Consider the following 17,888-nt stretch of genomic DNA (forward strand, 5'->3'; position numbering starts at 1 on the left):
CGCAGATCTGCTGATTGAAATCACTTTCAGTAAAGTAGCCTATATTCTGTGTTGCTTTAGGCACACATTTTGGGTGAAATATGGAGAAAAATCTCGACCGTACAAGGTATCAATATGGCTACAATCAGTCTTTAACATAACATGTCTTTATTGGAATGGTTCACAGACAAAATACAGCCCTGCATTATCTAGACATTGGATGCAAAATACAACCAAAGTGACATGTCCACGTCTCCTGCATGTTATAAAATATATAAAGTATTGCCACTTGTGCCAATGCCATTCAAACTCGCAAGTATATTAGCATCAAACAAAACATTGTCTGACAGACTCACCACCAATTCCATCAATTGAAAACCATAGTTCCATCAATTGAAAACTTCTGCATGCAAGATATTTTTTATAATACTTGGCCTAATGGGCATTTTAATCAAGACTTACTGAAACGTAGATCGAAACGCGATGCAAATACTTGAAATCTAATCTCATTTTTATAGATCAAATAGATAAACTTCTAATTGTGAGATTTAACGGTTTGGTGAAAAAATAACTCGAAAAAGAAACAGAAACTTTACACAGCATCAATCAATTTAACAACATCAACAACAAAAAATGAAATATAGGGACAACCACTTCAGTTAAATATATTAAACTCCTTTTAAGATTTACAATCAATCTGCCTTTCTTTGTTTACATGTAAAATACATAATGTACATGGAACGTCCATGTTCTTTTCACACTGTTATACAGTATCTCGCCTAATTGTACAAACTGCAAATATCATACAAATCATTCACAAATCCCTGAAACCAGACACTTAAAACGCAATGTATCCTTGAGTTCCATTTTTTACAAATTAATTCAAGCTCCATCTTTCTCTCTCTCTCTCTCTCTCTCTCTCTCTCTCTCTCTCTCTCTCTCTCTCTCTCTCTCTCTCTCTCTCTCTCTCTCTCTCTCTCTCTCTCTCTCTCTCTCTCTCTCTCTGTCCCTCCTCTCTCTCTCTCTCTCTCTCTCTCTCTCTCTCTCTCTCTCTCCTCTTTCATTTTCCTTTCCCCGTGTTTATTTCGTATCTGTCTTTTAACACAGTGTTGAGAAGCCCCCTCAGGGTTCAGGACGGGAGCAGGGCCACAACCAGTCTGCCCCCTCACCCTTCCTCTGCTAAACCAGTCTTCCCCCTCACCCTTCCTCTGCTAAACCAGTCTTCCCCCTCACCTTTCCTCCTCTGAACCAATCAGGTGTCAAAAACAACAACAAAGAGGAGCCAGAATCCGTGTTAAAAGCTACTTAAATCAGTTAGTCAGCACACACAGTCCACCTCAAATTGCCTTTACAGTGCCTCCCCCAGGGCTGCTGTCACCCCCGGGTGAGTGGGTCCATAAGGCCACCGGCAGAGCCTATCAGCTCATGCAGTCCAGTTCCTCTGTGCCCAGGAACTCCCCCAGCATGTGGTCTTGTGATCGGTACACCGGCTCCAGGTAGGGGTGTCCCTCCCTGCTGTGCTTCTGCCTCGCCATCTCCAGACGCTGCTCAAACTCCTGCTCCTGCTGGGAGACTTGGACCGCCGACGGCTGCGCCGTCACGGACGACACCGGCACCGGGACAAAGCCATGGTACAGCACCAGCGGGGTGTTCAGGACCTCCATGGTGGAGGCCTGGGGGACAGCGCCCTCTGGAGGCTGCACGGGCAGCTGAACATAATTCCCAGTCTCCGGGTCGAAGAAAGTCTTGGTCTTGACCTGGACAGGCATGTCCACAACAAAGTACTGGCCCGAGTCGGGGTCCTGGAGGAGCTTGCGCTGAGTCATGGGGAAGGACTGCGTGACGATGGTGTGTTCCATGCTGGACTGGCGGGAGAGCTGGCCGGTGTAGCTCGACTGGCGTGACAGGTTGGCGGGATTGGACGGAGCGTCGGCCGTCTCGCTGATGTAGGTGTCGATGCTGCGGCTCCTCTGGCCCTGCCTGTCCCTGGCGGGCTTGTCTCGGACCCTTCCTCTCTGCTGCAGCTCGTCCATGATGGAGCGCTCGATTCGCTGAGTCCTCGGGTCGGCTCTGTCGCACGCCGGCTTCTCACTCGCCCTGAGCCTGTGTTCGGCCTTGTCCGAGAAGTACCTGTCAATGCTCTGAGACCTTTGGAGCAGCTGGTTGTTTTCAGGGACAAGGTGTCTGTCGCCGGGCAGGGCTTTGTATACAGGGACGTCGCTGATGATCCCGTCGGCGCTGTGGTACGTTTCGTGGATGGGTTTGGCGCCACCGTGTCCGGGACGCTGCGAGGGCGAGGAACCCGGGTGAACCTTCTCCCCGGTCTCTCGGTTATGGCCGTGGCCGTGGTCGCCCCCTCCGCCATGGGGCCTGTCGCCGTGGTTGTGGCGACCGCGTTCCGCCCTCGGTTCTCGGCCGTGCTTTCCGTCGCCGTGGCTGCTGCGCTCCGTCCGGTCATGGCGATCGCTGTGGCTGGGTTGCTCCACCCTGTCCTGTTGGTGCTCCTCCGTACCTGGGGGCTTCTCCTCCACGCTGCTGCTCTTCTGCTCCGACTTCTCCCCTTTGCGCTTGTTGCTCCCGTGTTTGCTGCCGCCACGACTCTTGTGGGTTGGCTTACTCTTGGCCTCCTCCTTCTGGATCCTCCTGGTGGTCAGCTTCATGGCCCGGAGGAGGGCCTTCTCCGATTTGGGGGGGACCACGGGGGGCTTGCTGGGGCCTTGGGAGTCGTTCCCGCTGCAGACAGAGCCCGACCTCTCACTGGGGACCTTGGAGGCCTCTTCCTCCGTGTCCTCCAGGACAGCAGGGTTGGACAGAGTGTCCATGTCCCCTGTGTCCGCCGTGCTGGCCGCCAGGCTCTCCCTCCCCTCGGATGAAGGGCTCAAGCCCAAGGCTCTGTCGTTCTCCTGGGGCACTGCGAGGAAAGCCCCGTACTGGCTGGCCTTGAAGCTGTCGGGCGCCAGGTTTGAGGGAGACATGGGTGAACAGGAGGAGGGGGTGGTGTGCTCGGATGTTTCTGTCGTTTTGATGGCGGGTTTATCTGATCTGGTGGCAGAATATCCTGGCTGATAGGGGTCAACACTGTCTTTGGGATGTTGGTGACCCTCTTCCCCTCTCTCAGAAGCACTCAGACTCTCTCTGGGCAGCTGAGGGCGATCGACAGGGTCGTGGATGGGCAGGTGCAACACGGGCCGTTTGTGATTGAACGTGTTGTCCTTCACTTTGAATAAAGCTGGTTTCTCAATGGTGGGGGAGCAGACATTGCTGCTGGCGGGTGACTGAGTGGTTGGTGATAGGTTATTGGTTGGTGAACAGACATGGCTATTGGGCGGTGACTGAGTGGTTGGTGATAGGTTATTGGTTGGTGGACAGACATGGCTATTGGGCGGTGACTGAATGGTTGGTGATAGGTTATTGGTTGGTGAACAGACATGGCTATTGGGCGGTGACTGCACAACCGGAGATAAGTGGTTGGTTGGAGAACACACATCGCTGCTGGATAATGATTGCACAGTTGGTTCTTGGTCCTCATCGTCATTCCTCTTCACCACATGCGACCATAATATTTTTCTCTTGACCTCAGGATGAGGTATTTCCACCCCTTCTGGCTCAGCAGCAGACATCTCTGACATGTCCTCCACTTCCGCTTCACTATCATGGTCGCTAACAGTGTAATACTTCACTTCTGTCTTCCCCAGATCCTCTGCGACATTCTCCTCCTCCTGCTCCTCCTCATCCATCTCATCAATCAGGTTGTCCAGGGAGTGGTAGATGGCAGAGTCGGTCTCTGTGTTTCTGTGCAGGGTGCTCTCTACAGAGAAGTAGGACGATTTGGAGGACTGACTGCTCCTGTCTGGCGGACTCTGGTTGGACGTGTGAACGTTCAGGAGGGATGGGGAAACGGTCTCTCCATGGACATCCACATCATGAACAAGTCCATCTCCACCAGAAGAGATGTCCTGGTGAATTGTATTGGGTGTTTCGGGTCTTTCAGTAGATGGATTCTGAATGTCTCTCTCTTTGTGTACAGGGCTTTTGTGTTCCTTATTGTCACTCTCGTCATCTGGTCGTAAAGGGGCCTTCCGCTTAATTTTAGGCTGTTCAAGTGGCTTGGTGTCGTTTTGTTCGGCCTTGGGTTGTTCTTTGACAGTCTTTGTTCTGAGCGCATCCGTTTCAGCGTTTGCTGCAACCTTGTGCTTTTCAGTATCCCTCTCTAGACCTGAACTTTGATCCTGGGTGACTTCTTTCTCGGTTGCAGCCTCGCTGTCTTGGCCTGTGGGTTGACCTCTCTGCTTCATGGCTTGGAACTCTTCACTATCCTTCATGCTGTTCTGCCAGATGTCCTCACACACACTTTCTGCGTCTTTCTCACTGCTCCCATCTTTTTTGCTCAATCCTTTCTTAACACGAGGTGGAACAGGTGGCACATCGGACCTGCTGTCTCTCCTTTCCCTCATCTGACTTTCATTTGTTTCGACAGAAGTCTGCCGTGATACATTCGTAGAGCTCGCCTCACTGCTGTCTCTGTCGTCATTCACGTTGACTTGCTTTTTCTCGTTCCGCCTTCCTTCATTTCCACCACTACTATCACCAAGGGGCGTGTCTTGTTCTTCCTTGGACCAATTTATGATTCTGTGGAGTTCTGCGCTGACCCTGTCCATGCCAAGCGTGTTGACCGTCCCTCCCGCCCTGTGGATGTCACCATGTTTGTTCTCAGTCTGGGAGAGAATCTGTATTATGTGGTTGTGATCTCTCAGATCTCCCAGCCTCTCTCTCACTTCCTTCTCTCTCAGCACCGATGCCTCCGCGCCATTTTGTTTGTCGTCCGCAGCTCTCTGGGTGTCCTGCCTGGCTTGTTTGCGATCGTGCACTCTGGCGACGTAGCTGTCACCTTGCGCCTTCCCCTCAGGCACTGACTTCCCATCTTCTTCCTGGTTGTTGGAGCCTTTATTCTTCAGCCTCTCCGTTATGACCTCCTCCAGCGCCATCTTGGCCTTGTCGTAGTTGTTGTTGATCAGCGATTTGTTGACGACGACGTTGCTGTCGATCTTTTCGAACGCCTCGCGCTTGCTCTGCTCCTGCTCTTTCTTGGCAAACGGCTCCCTTTTGGAGAACGCGTTTCCTCTCATCGACAGCATCCCCCGCTTGATGTTCCTGAGCTCCCTCGAAATGAGGTCGTTTTTCACCTTCGCTTCCTCTTCCCTGTGGCCTGACGTTTTATTCTTCACGTTCTCTCGGTCACCTAGCCTTGCCCTTTCCAGCTCTTTCAATGCATGTAAATCACTAATGATGTGTTCACTATCTTTAATCTCTCTAGGCGCGGTCAGCTCTGGACGTCTATCGTCTTTCTTCAAGTCTGTGTTAAATCCGTCCTCCTCTCTAGGCTCGAGCTCTTCCTCCTCCTCCTCCTCATCCTCTTCCTCGCCTCCCTCTGATACCGCGGATCTCTGGCTTTTGATGTAGTTGTTCTGTCTGGCTGAGAAGATGTGTTTCAACCGGCCTTGCTTTCTAACTGGCGCCGTTTCTTTTGGCACGGATACATCATTTCCTGTTTCCCCGTTGGTGAGTCCGTCCCTGGCCTGGTGCTTCTCAAGTGGTCTGGCGGCGGCTCGTTTAGGTACTGGAGGGGGCGCTCGTCGAGCATCACTGTTCTTAGACGCAGCTGTGGAATCCTGTGCTTCTGTCCTATCAGGGGCCTGACTTTGGTTTTCCTCAGGAGACCACACAACCCTAGTGTTCCTGGTCAGCTCCTTGGTAGTCAGCGCCTGTTCACCCACATCCTTTTCCCTCGGCTCTATCGCTTCTTTGGCTTGTTTCTTGGTGCTTCTTGGAGTCGATGACAGGGCTTTGTTTTTCGCGGCGCTTATGGCCTCCTTGGCAGCTCTGATAATGTCCATTGTAGTAACCGTTTTATCTTTGACGTCTTTCATCTCTGTGGCGTCTCTGGCCGGCCTCGCCGTGCCGTCAGACAGGGGAGACACTCCTTTGGTGCTTTCCCATGCAAGGTTGTCGTTGGGAACCGAAAGGGTGTCTCTGTTTAGTGTTTTCACCTCAGGACTAGCTTTCTTATACAGGTTCAAGGAGGGATAGCTCTGTTTGTTGGCGAGTGGACTCTTGTTCGTCTTGGAGTTTATGAAGGGGGAACCCCCATACGTGCCTGTGTTCTCCTGTGAGTCACTCAGACTCCTGCTGCCCGCCGCCTCTCTTCTGGTTTGCAGTAGGTTTGATATCAAGTAATCGTCCGATATGGGCCTTTCAGGTTCAAGGTATTTCCGAAGTGAAACCGTCTGGCCGTTGGAGGACTCCAAGAGCGGACTGCGTATGGGTTGTCCATCCTTCAGAATGGCCGGCGTGCTCATACCAGAAGCGGTGCCGTCAGATCCAGCGTAGGAATATTTGAAGAGAGTCGGATCCAACCTCGGAGACTGATTACTGCGGTCAGTCAGCTCGGACGTTTTGAACCTGGACGGACTGTACCTGCTCTTGACCCTCTTCCTGTTGTCCTTCAGATTGAAGAGCAGACTCGAGGCAATGGACTTGTAGCTCTCTCGTTTGACTGGTGGTTCGGGGGTCACCTTGGCCTCTGAGCCGGGCCTCAGGGGCAAGTCCAAGGCTGAGGACGAGAGCACCGTCTGCAGGACCTCCGAGGTCTCGGTCGACTGTCTGGACGGGATGACCGGGGTCATCAGTTGGGAGATGTTGAAGGGAGTCGAGGGTACAGAGCCCGGCTCCTCCACCGCCTTCACCTCCACCTCCTTCTTACCCGGTAATGGACTGACGTCCGCTTGCTTGGAGGTGTCGTGGGGAGGGGAGAGCACGCCAGGTTTGTTACCCAGGGCGGCACTTTTGGCTCTAGCTCGGTTTCGCCTCCAGGGGGCGCCAGCCTCCCCTCCTTCGGAGGAGCACCTCTTCTCAGACAGGGAGATGAGGGGTTTTGGCGGGACCTTGGGTGGAACAGGAGGTGCAGGGGGTGGGGTGGGTTCCACAGGGGCAGAGTCCTGGCAGGTCTCCTCTGTGGGCAGAGTCTCTATCCGGTGTGCCTCCGTCAGCTCTTTGTAAAGAAGCGAGTCATACCATTTTGGAACGTTGTCCGAGGGGATAATGGAGGTGGCAATGTCCCCCTGGCTGAATGGAAACCTATGTAAGTTCCTCCACGCCTGGAAGGGGCTGAACTCGCTGTGCAGAAAAAAGTTTTTGATGTTGAGTTTCCTCAGATTGCTGGATTTCCCGTTTTTGTTCTTGGATTGGGAACCGTCCTTGCCCGACGTCTTGGACGTTCCGTCCCTGGAATTCTTAGAATGGTTGAACTGTCCATCAGAAAGGATGCTATGGTAATCCGAGGAAAACTCAGACAGCTCCTGTTGGATGCTGAGGAGGGCCGACTTATCCCAGGAGTAACCGTTCTTAGTCAGTGAGGCCTCACCGCCATCCTCCGCAGTGCCGAAGGCCTTGAGGAGCGACGACACCGTGGACGACATCTCCTTCTTCTGTCTCCCGGTCTGAGGGTTGCTGCCTCCGTTGGTGAGTTGCTGCTGATGCTGCTGCTGGGGCTGTTTTTTCAAGAAACCCTCTTTCGGTGTCTTTTTCGAAGCCATCTCCACCAGAGGCTTGTGGCAGCTGAAGGGAGAGTATCCGTAGGAGAAGTCATCGTTGTAGACGGCCTCGTCTCCGACGCAGAGGCTGCGGAAGGCGCGGTCAGTCAGGCTGCTGACCTCACGGTCCGTCTCGTCCATGAAGACCTCGGTGAAGCCGTTGGGGAAGCGGTGGTGCAGCATGCCGACCCCTCCGGCGCAGTGGCCCAGCGGACGCTTCTCCACGCATGTCATGGCGGCAAAACGGGAAGTCCCGGCGAGGACGTCGCTGGTCTCACACCTCAGACCGCAGTGGGTTGTCTGGTGTTTTTGATCAGTTGGGACCCTGACAGGTCAGCTTACCATCCACAGTAGGGTCAAGCAGCCTGGAGAGGAGACAGAGATGAACAGAATCAGAATTACTGTCTAACGAGTTTAGTGTACAGTATGCCTGTCTGCTCATATCAGAGAGATGAATGTGATCAAAATGTGGGAGTGAAAGACAAACAGGAGACAAATACAAATGGGAAGAATGATTGTACTGAATTTACAAACATAGACTGAATGTTGACTATCATTTAAAGCAGGCACAGTATCTTTCTGTCTTGAGACACAGGGTTTAATCTTTCATTATGTATATTCATGTTCCACATTGTCAACCTTTGTTAGGCTTTGCGATGTTGATAATGTGATTCCTAACATAACATGCAAGCCCATGTTCAATTAAATAGCTTTATCATGTCTTTGAACCCCATAGATCCACCGATGACCTTTGTGTACATGACATGCCAAACCAAGGCATCCTGTCGCTGTGTACAGCACAGACAAACACTCCATATCGTGGCCGAGCTATTTTAGGGACCAAACGGTGTAGCTCTCCTTGTCCCCCTCCTGAATATGAGCTATGACCATGGCAGTAAGTGGCCTGAAAATAGTCACTAGTGACCCTAGGGCCTCGTAAATATTCAATCTTTATGGAAGCCACCATAAAAACGTCTGTTCTTGTTGTCCCTTGTATAACCTACGACGGGCCACGGCATGACTGTCCAAGTCTGCTGTACATGCATGAAGGTGTATCCAAAACAGATATCACTGGAATCACATGTTATTTGTTGGACCGTTTGCGATTACCCAGTGTCAGCAAAGCGCGTGCGTGTGCGCTTGTGCGTGCGGGTGTGTGTACGCAGCGCTGTGTTGAGAGAGTGGACCCGAACTCACCGCCCCGTGGTCACCTTCAAAAGATACAGTAAGACCTTAACATCTTTTCCACCGCTGATTAACGAGTGGGGCTTACACAAGCCATGCCCACGGCACAGCTACTAAAAGCTGTAGATGGCGACTAAGTTTAAACTGAGCGTTGAGAATGCAAGTAAATCACAACATATCACTCCTGGTCCAACGTAGCAGCAGCTGTGTAGCTCAGTTTAGCTATCTGGGTGAGGGCCTAGAATAGCTCATTAACCCAGATATACAGTCTGACCTGAGAGCTTTACCATTGGCCTATCAATCACCTCTTAAATGTTCCCTCAAAACCACTCCTTAAAAGTACCACCACTTCAGCAAGGTAGAGATAAACCGAGCAGGTTTGACATTGTGTGTATGTGAAGTATTGCAGCTAAAGTGTTTCTGTTGAGAGAGTTTGTTTCTAAAACACCATGGGAAGTGGAGAACAGCCATGACCATGGTTGAAGATGGATTGACGTTTATCTCCGAACGGATATCATCTCAACTTCACCCAAGTAAACTGATTCCTACAAACAAAGAGGGAGGTCTGAGGGATACTTTTCCCTTTGACACAAAACACTGAACTGGATCCAGCACAAACTGATGATGGTAGGCTAGAGAATGCACTGGCTCTCCAGGAGAGTTTGGCTGTCGTGTAGTTATTTTCCAGAGTCTGAATATTTGATCCGTAGACCAGGGAATCTCAGCACCTGCTGCTGTATTTATACCCAAGGAGGAACCACAGTAGAGGAAGCTCACTCACCTAGGAGCCTAAAGGAGCTCTAAATAAACCCATACAGTAGAGAGATAGGCCTGGTGTAGCGCCACACAGAGCATTTGGTGCATCAAGCGTACACTGTAGTGTGCAGCATACTGTAGCATAACTTCAGTCCTCCTAAAGGTTCTGTCTATATGCTTGATTGAAAAAAATTGCAATGGAAATTATTTCTCGTGAATTTATCATTCACTATTAACAAAAGTTTACAACATGTAGAAGTTGACGTAAAAAAACATTTTCCTGAGTATTCATGAAACACAACACATCTAATCTCCCCGTTTCCTCATGTCTCCAGGGAAAGGCAAACATTGACCAAATTCAAGTTCTAAAGCTTCCTCACCTTCCGATTGGGTATCCCATAGGGTCATAGGGTCAAAACAAGCCAGGAAAAAAGGTCATAAGAAAAATCCGTAGAGTAAGACGAATCCACAACACCGGCTGAAAGAAAGAAAAGTGTTTGTAAGCAACTTTTCGACTGACAACCAAAAACGAGAAGCGATAGAAAAAGCAGCCAAAGACAGCTAACGTAGCAGAACTCACTTCAAGTCTCCAAACCTAGGATGAAATGTGATGGGTGAACGGGACCCAGAGGTGAGCACAGAAGACTGGCTACCGAAATAGCCTCGGCGGCCAGCGTGGCCAAACTGAGCAGTAACCCTGGGAGCAGTTAGCTAGCCTGCATGTTGGAAGAAGCTCTGGGTGTCAAGTGGCAGCAGCCTGGCATTCAGATGGGATGGAAACGGTCACTGGCTATTTTTGTCGCTAGCAGAGCGTTGGTCCGAACCCTGAGCCTTCTTTACTTTTAAGTGCCTGTATGAGAATACACAGGCCATCCAATGTGAGGAGAAGTTGAGTGGAGCCTTCACTGGCCTAGCTGCTGGACCCACAGGGGGGCTGGGTGTCTGAGGGGTGGGGTAGGTTAGCGGTTGGCTAACATTTAGCCCGTGACTCGATACAAACAACTTGTCAGATATAGAATATTGCATAATCTGGGCTGCATGAGTTCCACACACACTCACTCACTGGCCGTGAAGAGGAGGCTGATGGGATTGGAGTATCTGATGACCCCTGAGGGGAAAGGTCTGGTTTCAACACTGCTGCTCACCCAGGCTTTGTTTACCAAGCCAGCCCGGGCTGAACTGGTGGACAGGGTTGCACTGGGCGGGTCTATGCTTGGCTGGGCTTGCTTTGCTAGGCCAGGCTACACTAGGTACGGCTGGTGCAGGGTGGGTGGTCGTGTGACTGAAACACGTTGTTGCTGTGAAGATCAGAGACATATAGAATGTTGGTGACTTTAGCTTAAAATTAGCCAGTGGGAGAGGAGAGGAGTCCTATTTGAGACTGTCTTTAAACATTCCATTGACATGAGTTTGAATCCATTAAACGTCATGCAAACGCCACATGCTTGCCTTCCACCTCTCCAGCTCTATACGACCCCCCATGGTTTACCAAGTCTCTAAACGTCAATCACTGTGTGATGCCCATGCGGCCCTCTGTACAACACTGTAGGAAACTGCTCTATCTGACAGCTGGTCTATTTCGGTAGCCTTGTATTTCATACAGTAGCCGCCTGCCTCTCATCTCCACACACCTTCCACGTCCAAGCTAATCAGTCACATGTCAAAGTCACACCTGTTGGAGGCGGCCATGGCCAGCCTCACTCCTGCAGGCATCAGACACTGGCTGTGCTGAGTGGACAGACACACTGAGCAGACTGTTGGCTGAGGGGATAGACACAAGGGGAACGGGTTTGTCTTTCAAGAGAGAGACTTCATAGAGAGGGTAACAAGTTCGCATTTGAAGTGAGAGATTTCTTAGTTGCTCATACACAAGGATTGTTTCACAGCCTGTTGTAAGATGCAAACTTTCATTTTTTGGTGAAGTCAAAGTCTAACATCTAAGTTTTTCTTGAATATATTTGAGAATTAACAATAATCAAAGGGATGAAGATGTAATTTCTTATGGTAACTTTTTCTGACGAGGGAAAGTCCCTTCAGTGTTTGGGGGATATTTGGTTTCTGGCGCTGTCAGCACTGGGGTGACATTTTAGAGCAGTGCAATCTGAGTGCATTTCCCTTCACTATCTACAGTCCAACTCCCTCTCTCCCTCTCTCCCTCTCTCCCTCTCTCCCTCTCTCTCTCTCTTTTTCTCTTACTATCTGTAACCTCTCTCTCTCCCTATCCCCCATTGTCTTTTCCTCTCTGTCTCTCGCTCTCTGTCTCTCGCTCTCTGTCTTTTATTTCCTCTGTTCTCACGCACACTCTTCACACTTTACACACACTCTTTCTCACCTTCTGGGCCTTATCTCATTCTCCGCCTAGCAACCCAGCCTCCAACCCCAGACCCAGATGGTCTCTTGTATCAGTTCCTCCAGTCAAACCCTCCTCCAGCCAGCCAGCGCTATAATAGGAGATTGGAGCTGAGGACTCCTCTCTCTAGAGGATACCAGGCATGCAGGCTGGGCCTGTGTGACCATGTGATGGACAACCACACATGGGTCTTGGAGAGGCAGTGCTCGGGATGTGGCTGCTTGGCTGGCTGGCAGAGCATCCACTGAGCAGTCACGCAGACACAAGTGTGGCTGACTAACTGTCATGGCTGCCCAGTAAAAGCAGGTATTTCTGTTTCACTGACCGCAGTATGTGGATGAGTGGAAGCTGGATGAATGCCCGTGGTTCCTGTTTGCTGCTGAAAGCTAGCACAGCTGAACTGACTGGCTGGGGCAGCCTGCCCTGTTGCTATGGTTCCTCCATATCACCAACCAGGTTCAAACCTTGGCCTGCAGAATACTTCTAAAATCAGCTAACCTGCAGAACGAATGCCTAGGCCTCTCAAGCCTTCGCTTCTCAGCCCAGGTTACCTATCATGCACCCAACCATCCTTCACACTTACTTAACCCCTTACCAGTGCAGGTGTCCCAAGGGACTGGGTTAACCCGCAGAGCTAAAGAAAACAAACAAGGGGACTGCAGAGTCACAGGATGAGACAGACTGGAGGGCAATGGAGGACACCGACTAGACATTCTGACCCACCACTTCAGGGACACGCATCAACGTCATGCAGATGGAATTAAAACACCATTCCTTATCCATATCGGATTGGCTCCCTTCATAGTCAGGAGCTAACCGAAACCGTATTAAAAAACGCAAAATATTTATAAAAGGTTTTAAAATAACCCTACAACAGTGTTGTGTTTAAACACTATGTGAAGAATGCACTCAAAAAGTCGGACGTTGGTCTGAAAATAGATGCATGCAACCAAAGTCTCTCTCAAATCCTCTTGGTTGAAAAGGCAAGAAAGAGATACGCTGGGAAAGATTCAGACATAACCCTTAACCCTTAAACACACAAAACCTTTGCCAGACAATAAATGCATGTAACCAAAGTTAGCAAGAAAGGATTATAGAAGGCCACAGTGTGAGAAGGAGCCGGTATTGATCTTGACCACAGCTCAGCCCTCTAGTGGCTAAAAGGAGACCCCGGCACCAGGATGGGGATGGGCAATAAACTGGTTCACGGAGCATGAAGAGGCTGAGATGTATGACTCAGAAATAATCAAGAAAGATATCTTGTTTTTCTGACCTCAAATCTAATTAATATGTTTGGATCTGCAAACCTCTCACAGTCCTGGGGAGCATTGTGATTGTATCAGATGGGAGCCAGATACGCCTTTGCTTCAAACTTTCAAATCTGTGTACTTACGATGGGATAATTGGGTTCGGTTGATGGTTCCAGCAGAATGCTGGAGGCTCTGGCCTTGATTACTTGAGCCTCCGGTTTACCCAGCCAGATCCTACCTCCCGCTCTCTGCCTGTTAGCTTCATCTAATTACAGAAATCCCTCGAAGCCTGATGTCACACACACACAATCACCCTGCAAGCCATGTCTGCCTAACAGCCTGCAGAGGCCCAGATCAGATGTTAATCTCAGTCACTTCCGTTATCTCACACACCTGCCTTCTAATCTACACACAGTGTGTGTTTTGTGCGTGTGTGTGTGTGTATATATACAGTATGTGTATCAAAGGGTGCGTCTGTGGAGGAGTTTGCTAACGTTAGCAGCTGGTAGGCTGACGGTCTCTGGCACTCAGTCCAGGCATGCCAGGCATCTGACGGGGAAGGCCACTCCAGGTTCACATCTACACTCCTCCAACGATGAGGCCTTTCATTCAGGAGGGACATGAAGTGTGAAGGGCGAGACGGAGATGCTTGAAAGGGGGGAGGGTGAGGGGCTCAGGTGCAAACTGGCAGGGTTCCCTTACAGTCGTCCCCTTGGAAGGTTACAAGGGGGTCTCTGCAATACATAATGGAGGTATGTATTGTAGAGACGCAATACATAATGCAGCATTGTTGTAGCTGAAGTTCTGGTAGAACAAGCCGTCATTCTCGAAGGTGTACAGGGAGCTTTTTGTCGAGAAATGAGGTGGTAGTCTCGCCTTTAGACCATGGGGATATCATCTTGGTCTAATGGGAGATGCTTGGGATTGGCTATCAACACCAATAATAGAGTATCAGCGTGTTTGTGAGCATATCCAAGTGTGTGGAGGATGGTTGTTCCCGTGAAATGGGTGTTGTCCAAAGGTATTCCAACCCCTCGCCAGGCATGCTTCTCAGAGCTGGGAACCCTTCGGTATCATGTTTGTCTGTTGTGGTGGAACATGACTGTGCTTGTCTTTGGCCCAAATACCACATGCAGCCCTTCACTGCTCAACAACAACCACCATATCACACATCCCATCCAACATTCCGCCACCCAACATTCCATCGCTCAACATTCTGCAGCGACTCAAGACAGATACAGTTACATGCGCTGATGTGTTGTGAAAACAAAATGTTTATTCTCGTGAAACATCAGCATTCAATAAACAGCCTTCCCAGGTCACATGCAGTTACGTAAGAGCCTTGCTTGTTAAATAGTAAGGCATGAGGACAAAGACAGCATCGATTTACCATGCCGTGTACTGTGACATGCACTTAAACACTCTATTACTGTAAGTCTCCATACTGACTGTCATAGGTCATGTCAGATAAGGACAGAGACAGAGGGACAGAGAGACAGCAGAGAGAGAGAAAGAGAGATAGACAGAGAGACAAAGAGAGAGACAGAGAGAGAAACAGAGAGAGAAACAGAGAGAGAGACAGATATACGGAGAGAGACAGAGAGAGAGACAGAGAAACAAAGAGAGAGAGAGAGAAACAGAGACAGACATACAGAGATAAAGAGAGAGACAGAGAGAGAAACAGAGAGTGAGACAGAAGAGAGAGAGAGAGAGAGAGAGAGAGAGAGATACAGAAAGAAAGAGAGAGACAAGAGAGAGAGACAGAGAGAGAAACAGAGAGAAACAGAGAGTGAGACAGAAGAGAAAGAGAGAGACAGAGAGAGTGACAAGAGAGAGAAAGAGAGAGAGAGATACAGAAAGAAAGACAGAGAGAGACAAGAGAGAGAGACAGAGAGAGAAACAGAGAGAAACAGAGAGTGAGACAGAAGAGAAAGAGATGGCCGCCAGTCAGGTTTCCGAGGCAGAACACTGTTGAAGCTCATGTACATTAGAGTGCTGGGTGCGGTGTTGGAGGCTGGACTCAAGGCTGCCGTTCTTTCCATGCATCTAAAACCCTTTTATGGGTCACACACAGGAAATGGTTTCATATCTGCACTCATAGTACCTCCAGTAGTTTTGGCATAAACATTGAAACAAGAAAGGGAGTGAAAAGGACCGAACAAAGGAGTAGGACTGACAGAGAGAGGCAGAGAGAGAGAGAGGAAGATCCAGATAAAGCGATGAAGATGCTTCAGAACATTGGCCGTTTTGCAGCTGTAGAAGTCGTCATAACTGGTAAGTGCTGAAAAACCACTTATTCGTTTGCCCTGCTAAATAGATATCCAGTAGCTTTCACAAAATAGCTTGATCCTCATCAGAACTCCTTGGTGAATCATCATTACTTGTAAATACACTTAATCCGAGGATGCTGGCAGATGACCTGGGCCATGTTTACGACTGTACCTTGTGTAGAATGAGTGTAAACCTGAGTGTGTGAGACAGTGAATCTTTGTTAACATCCACACTTGGTATACGTGACCACTACACTGTTGACTGAACCTGAGAACCCTCTCTGACGAGATGGACAAGCACATGATGTGTGCAAATCCTTGTTTAAATGGGTAAATGCAAGGATACAACTGGTTATTCAGGTTATACAAATAAACGATTGTCATTCAATGAGATGGGGGATTCTGCTGAGCACAGCCAGCTACTGAACTCCTAACAGAAACAGGAAGTCCTCCTCCTTATCAGCCCCGAGACAGAGATCTCATATCTCTTTCCTGTCAACCTGATTATTCATGTCAACGTCTGTGTCATCATCATAACTGTGTCAACACGAGGAAGTGGTGACGACCGCCAGACTGCTAAGAAGGTGAGGGGTCTTGCATTACGATGACCTTCTTTATGTTTCAGAGTCTGTGCTGCGATGTGTGAGAGGAGACGGACTGGAAAGCGACGACGAGCCAGGTAAACCATTTTCACTATGACTCTGTCCAATGTACTGATCACGTTGAGTCATCTATGAAATCCCTTGTCCAAACGTCGCTGAATCTGTCTGATGAGAGCAATCAATCAAAGTGCCATTCCTCGAAATCCCTGGGGGAGCTAATTAGTTTTGAATAAAATAATTAACTAATTTGTTTTTTTTGGTATAAAAACACCAGTGTTTTTATACCACTGTAATGGAACCGGAACTGGAGACAGGACTGAGTTTCCAAATGAGTGCTCCAGTGAGGCAGCAACAGCAGTCTGATACAAGCCCAGACCCAGAGGACAGAGATAGTGACTGAGATATCTCCCTCCCACTAAGTGAGGCTAAAGTAAACAGGTTGCAAAATCTATCAGCTCTCACGTGTGTTCTGGCCTCACTTCCACTAAACAGGAACTGGATATGAGCAGTTGGTCAACCTGCAGCTGCTATCACAACATATCGTTTTTTTGACTGGGAACATGTTACTCCCACAACTCCCCTTGTTGGTGTTTCTTGTTTGTTTGTTTGTTTGTTTGTTTGTTTGTTTGTTACAGATGCCACATACGCTTGGATCGGAGCAGGGATCGGGCTATTTTTGGCCATTTGTTTTGTGGCTTCCATGCTATACATGATGAAGAAACTCATGCTTGACAGCAACCTTGAAGGTGATCCTACACTTGTAGGGAACAGACATCACACTTCTGAACACTGAACTCAAACAGCCCTCAGCAGATCCCAGTGGCACAAATTAGGTGTTCCTAAACATGTGTTTGTCTTGAATTCAGATGATATGAGAAGACCATCTATAAGGTGAAGTGAACTTTCTGGAATTAAGGCTTAAGTTGTCATGATTCTAGTAAGAAGCTAAATAAAATGACAAATATTTAACAATGATCTAAATTAAAAAGCTACGTTTAAATGAACTGTGTCTTTCCTTCCTGTGGTTGACAGAACTGTGGACATGAAGTTTGAATACAAGAGAACCCATTCAGAAGATACATGTTGAGTTTGTGTAATATACTCTTACGCTGATACAGTATTGTGTGAATTATAAGTACAGCTGATACAGTATTGTGTGAGTGTATGTAAAGGCATTTGTATTGATGCATTTCCACCAGTTGTATTCTTATATTTTTCATTATATTAAATCAAATTACTTTTTACATTTGTGTAGATTATAAACCAATTTACAGTACAACCCCTGCCTGTTGTCATGGATACCCATTTAGATGAAGGCTCATTGGTTTACCCTGAACTAATGTGTGCTCAGAGTTGGGGTGCTGTTGTGGGGAGGGGAAGGGGAACAGTACCATATTGACTGTGTCTAGAATGTGCAGCACCACCAGCTGACCTTGGCCTTGTCTCAGACAGGCTCAGCCAATCAGCTGGGCTGTATCTTGGGTGTCCCGAGGTCAGGGAGATTGTTTTCTAAGCTGTGAGCAGAGCTGGTTGGCAAGAGAGAACCCCCCAGAAGCTGCTAAGAGGTCAAAGGGCAACACGTTTGTTCTTCCTTACCTTCTTCTGCAAGCCCCTCCTCCAGGGTAAACTCTGTGGGACTTAAACCAGCATGTTCACACTTAACAAGTGATCATTTTACAGTTGCAGACGATCTTAATGGGAAATGAATAAACCGTGTTATCAGACATCCTTTTTTCATCGAAAGAATAATCCGGTTTAATTTTGTTATCCTGTCAACTCTTTGAACCTGTTAATTGCCTATCAATCCATACTTGGCTTGTCATGATTTGAAGGAAGCTCTCTCGGTGACAGAAATACTTTGTGATCATAATAGTTGCTTTCGACATGCAATTAGCAACTTCAGTCAT

At 48.9% G+C, this 17,888-nt stretch overlaps 1 protein-coding gene across 1 annotated transcript; it reads right to left on the bottom strand.

Annotated features, from left to right (window-relative positions):
* Positions 1-999: 999 nt before the first annotated feature.
* On the bottom strand, positions 1,000-9,900 carry LOC136950732 (microtubule-associated protein futsch). The gene is made up of 2 exons (XM_067245177.1): positions 9,890-9,900; positions 1,000-7,933 (listed from the first exon to the last, which is right to left on the bottom strand). The coding sequence occupies exon 2, from the start codon at positions 7,800-7,802 to the stop codon at positions 1,398-1,400; it is 6,405 nt and encodes a 2,134-aa protein (XP_067101278.1). The 5' UTR covers positions 7,803-7,933; positions 9,890-9,900; the 3' UTR covers positions 1,000-1,397.
* Positions 9,901-17,888: the final 7,988 nt, after the last annotated feature.

This window comes from Osmerus mordax, chromosome 10, assembly GCF_038355195.1.
Source record: "Osmerus mordax isolate fOsmMor3 chromosome 10, fOsmMor3.pri, whole genome shotgun sequence".
NCBI classification, from domain to species: domain Eukaryota; kingdom Metazoa; phylum Chordata; class Actinopteri; order Osmeriformes; family Osmeridae; genus Osmerus; species Osmerus mordax.

What these genes read in the sequence shown, in the direction of transcription:
- LOC136950732 (XM_067245177.1), bottom strand. Translation starts at nt 7,802, where the DNA reads ATGACATGCGTGGAGAAGCGTCCGCTGGGCCACTGCGCCGGAGGGGTC.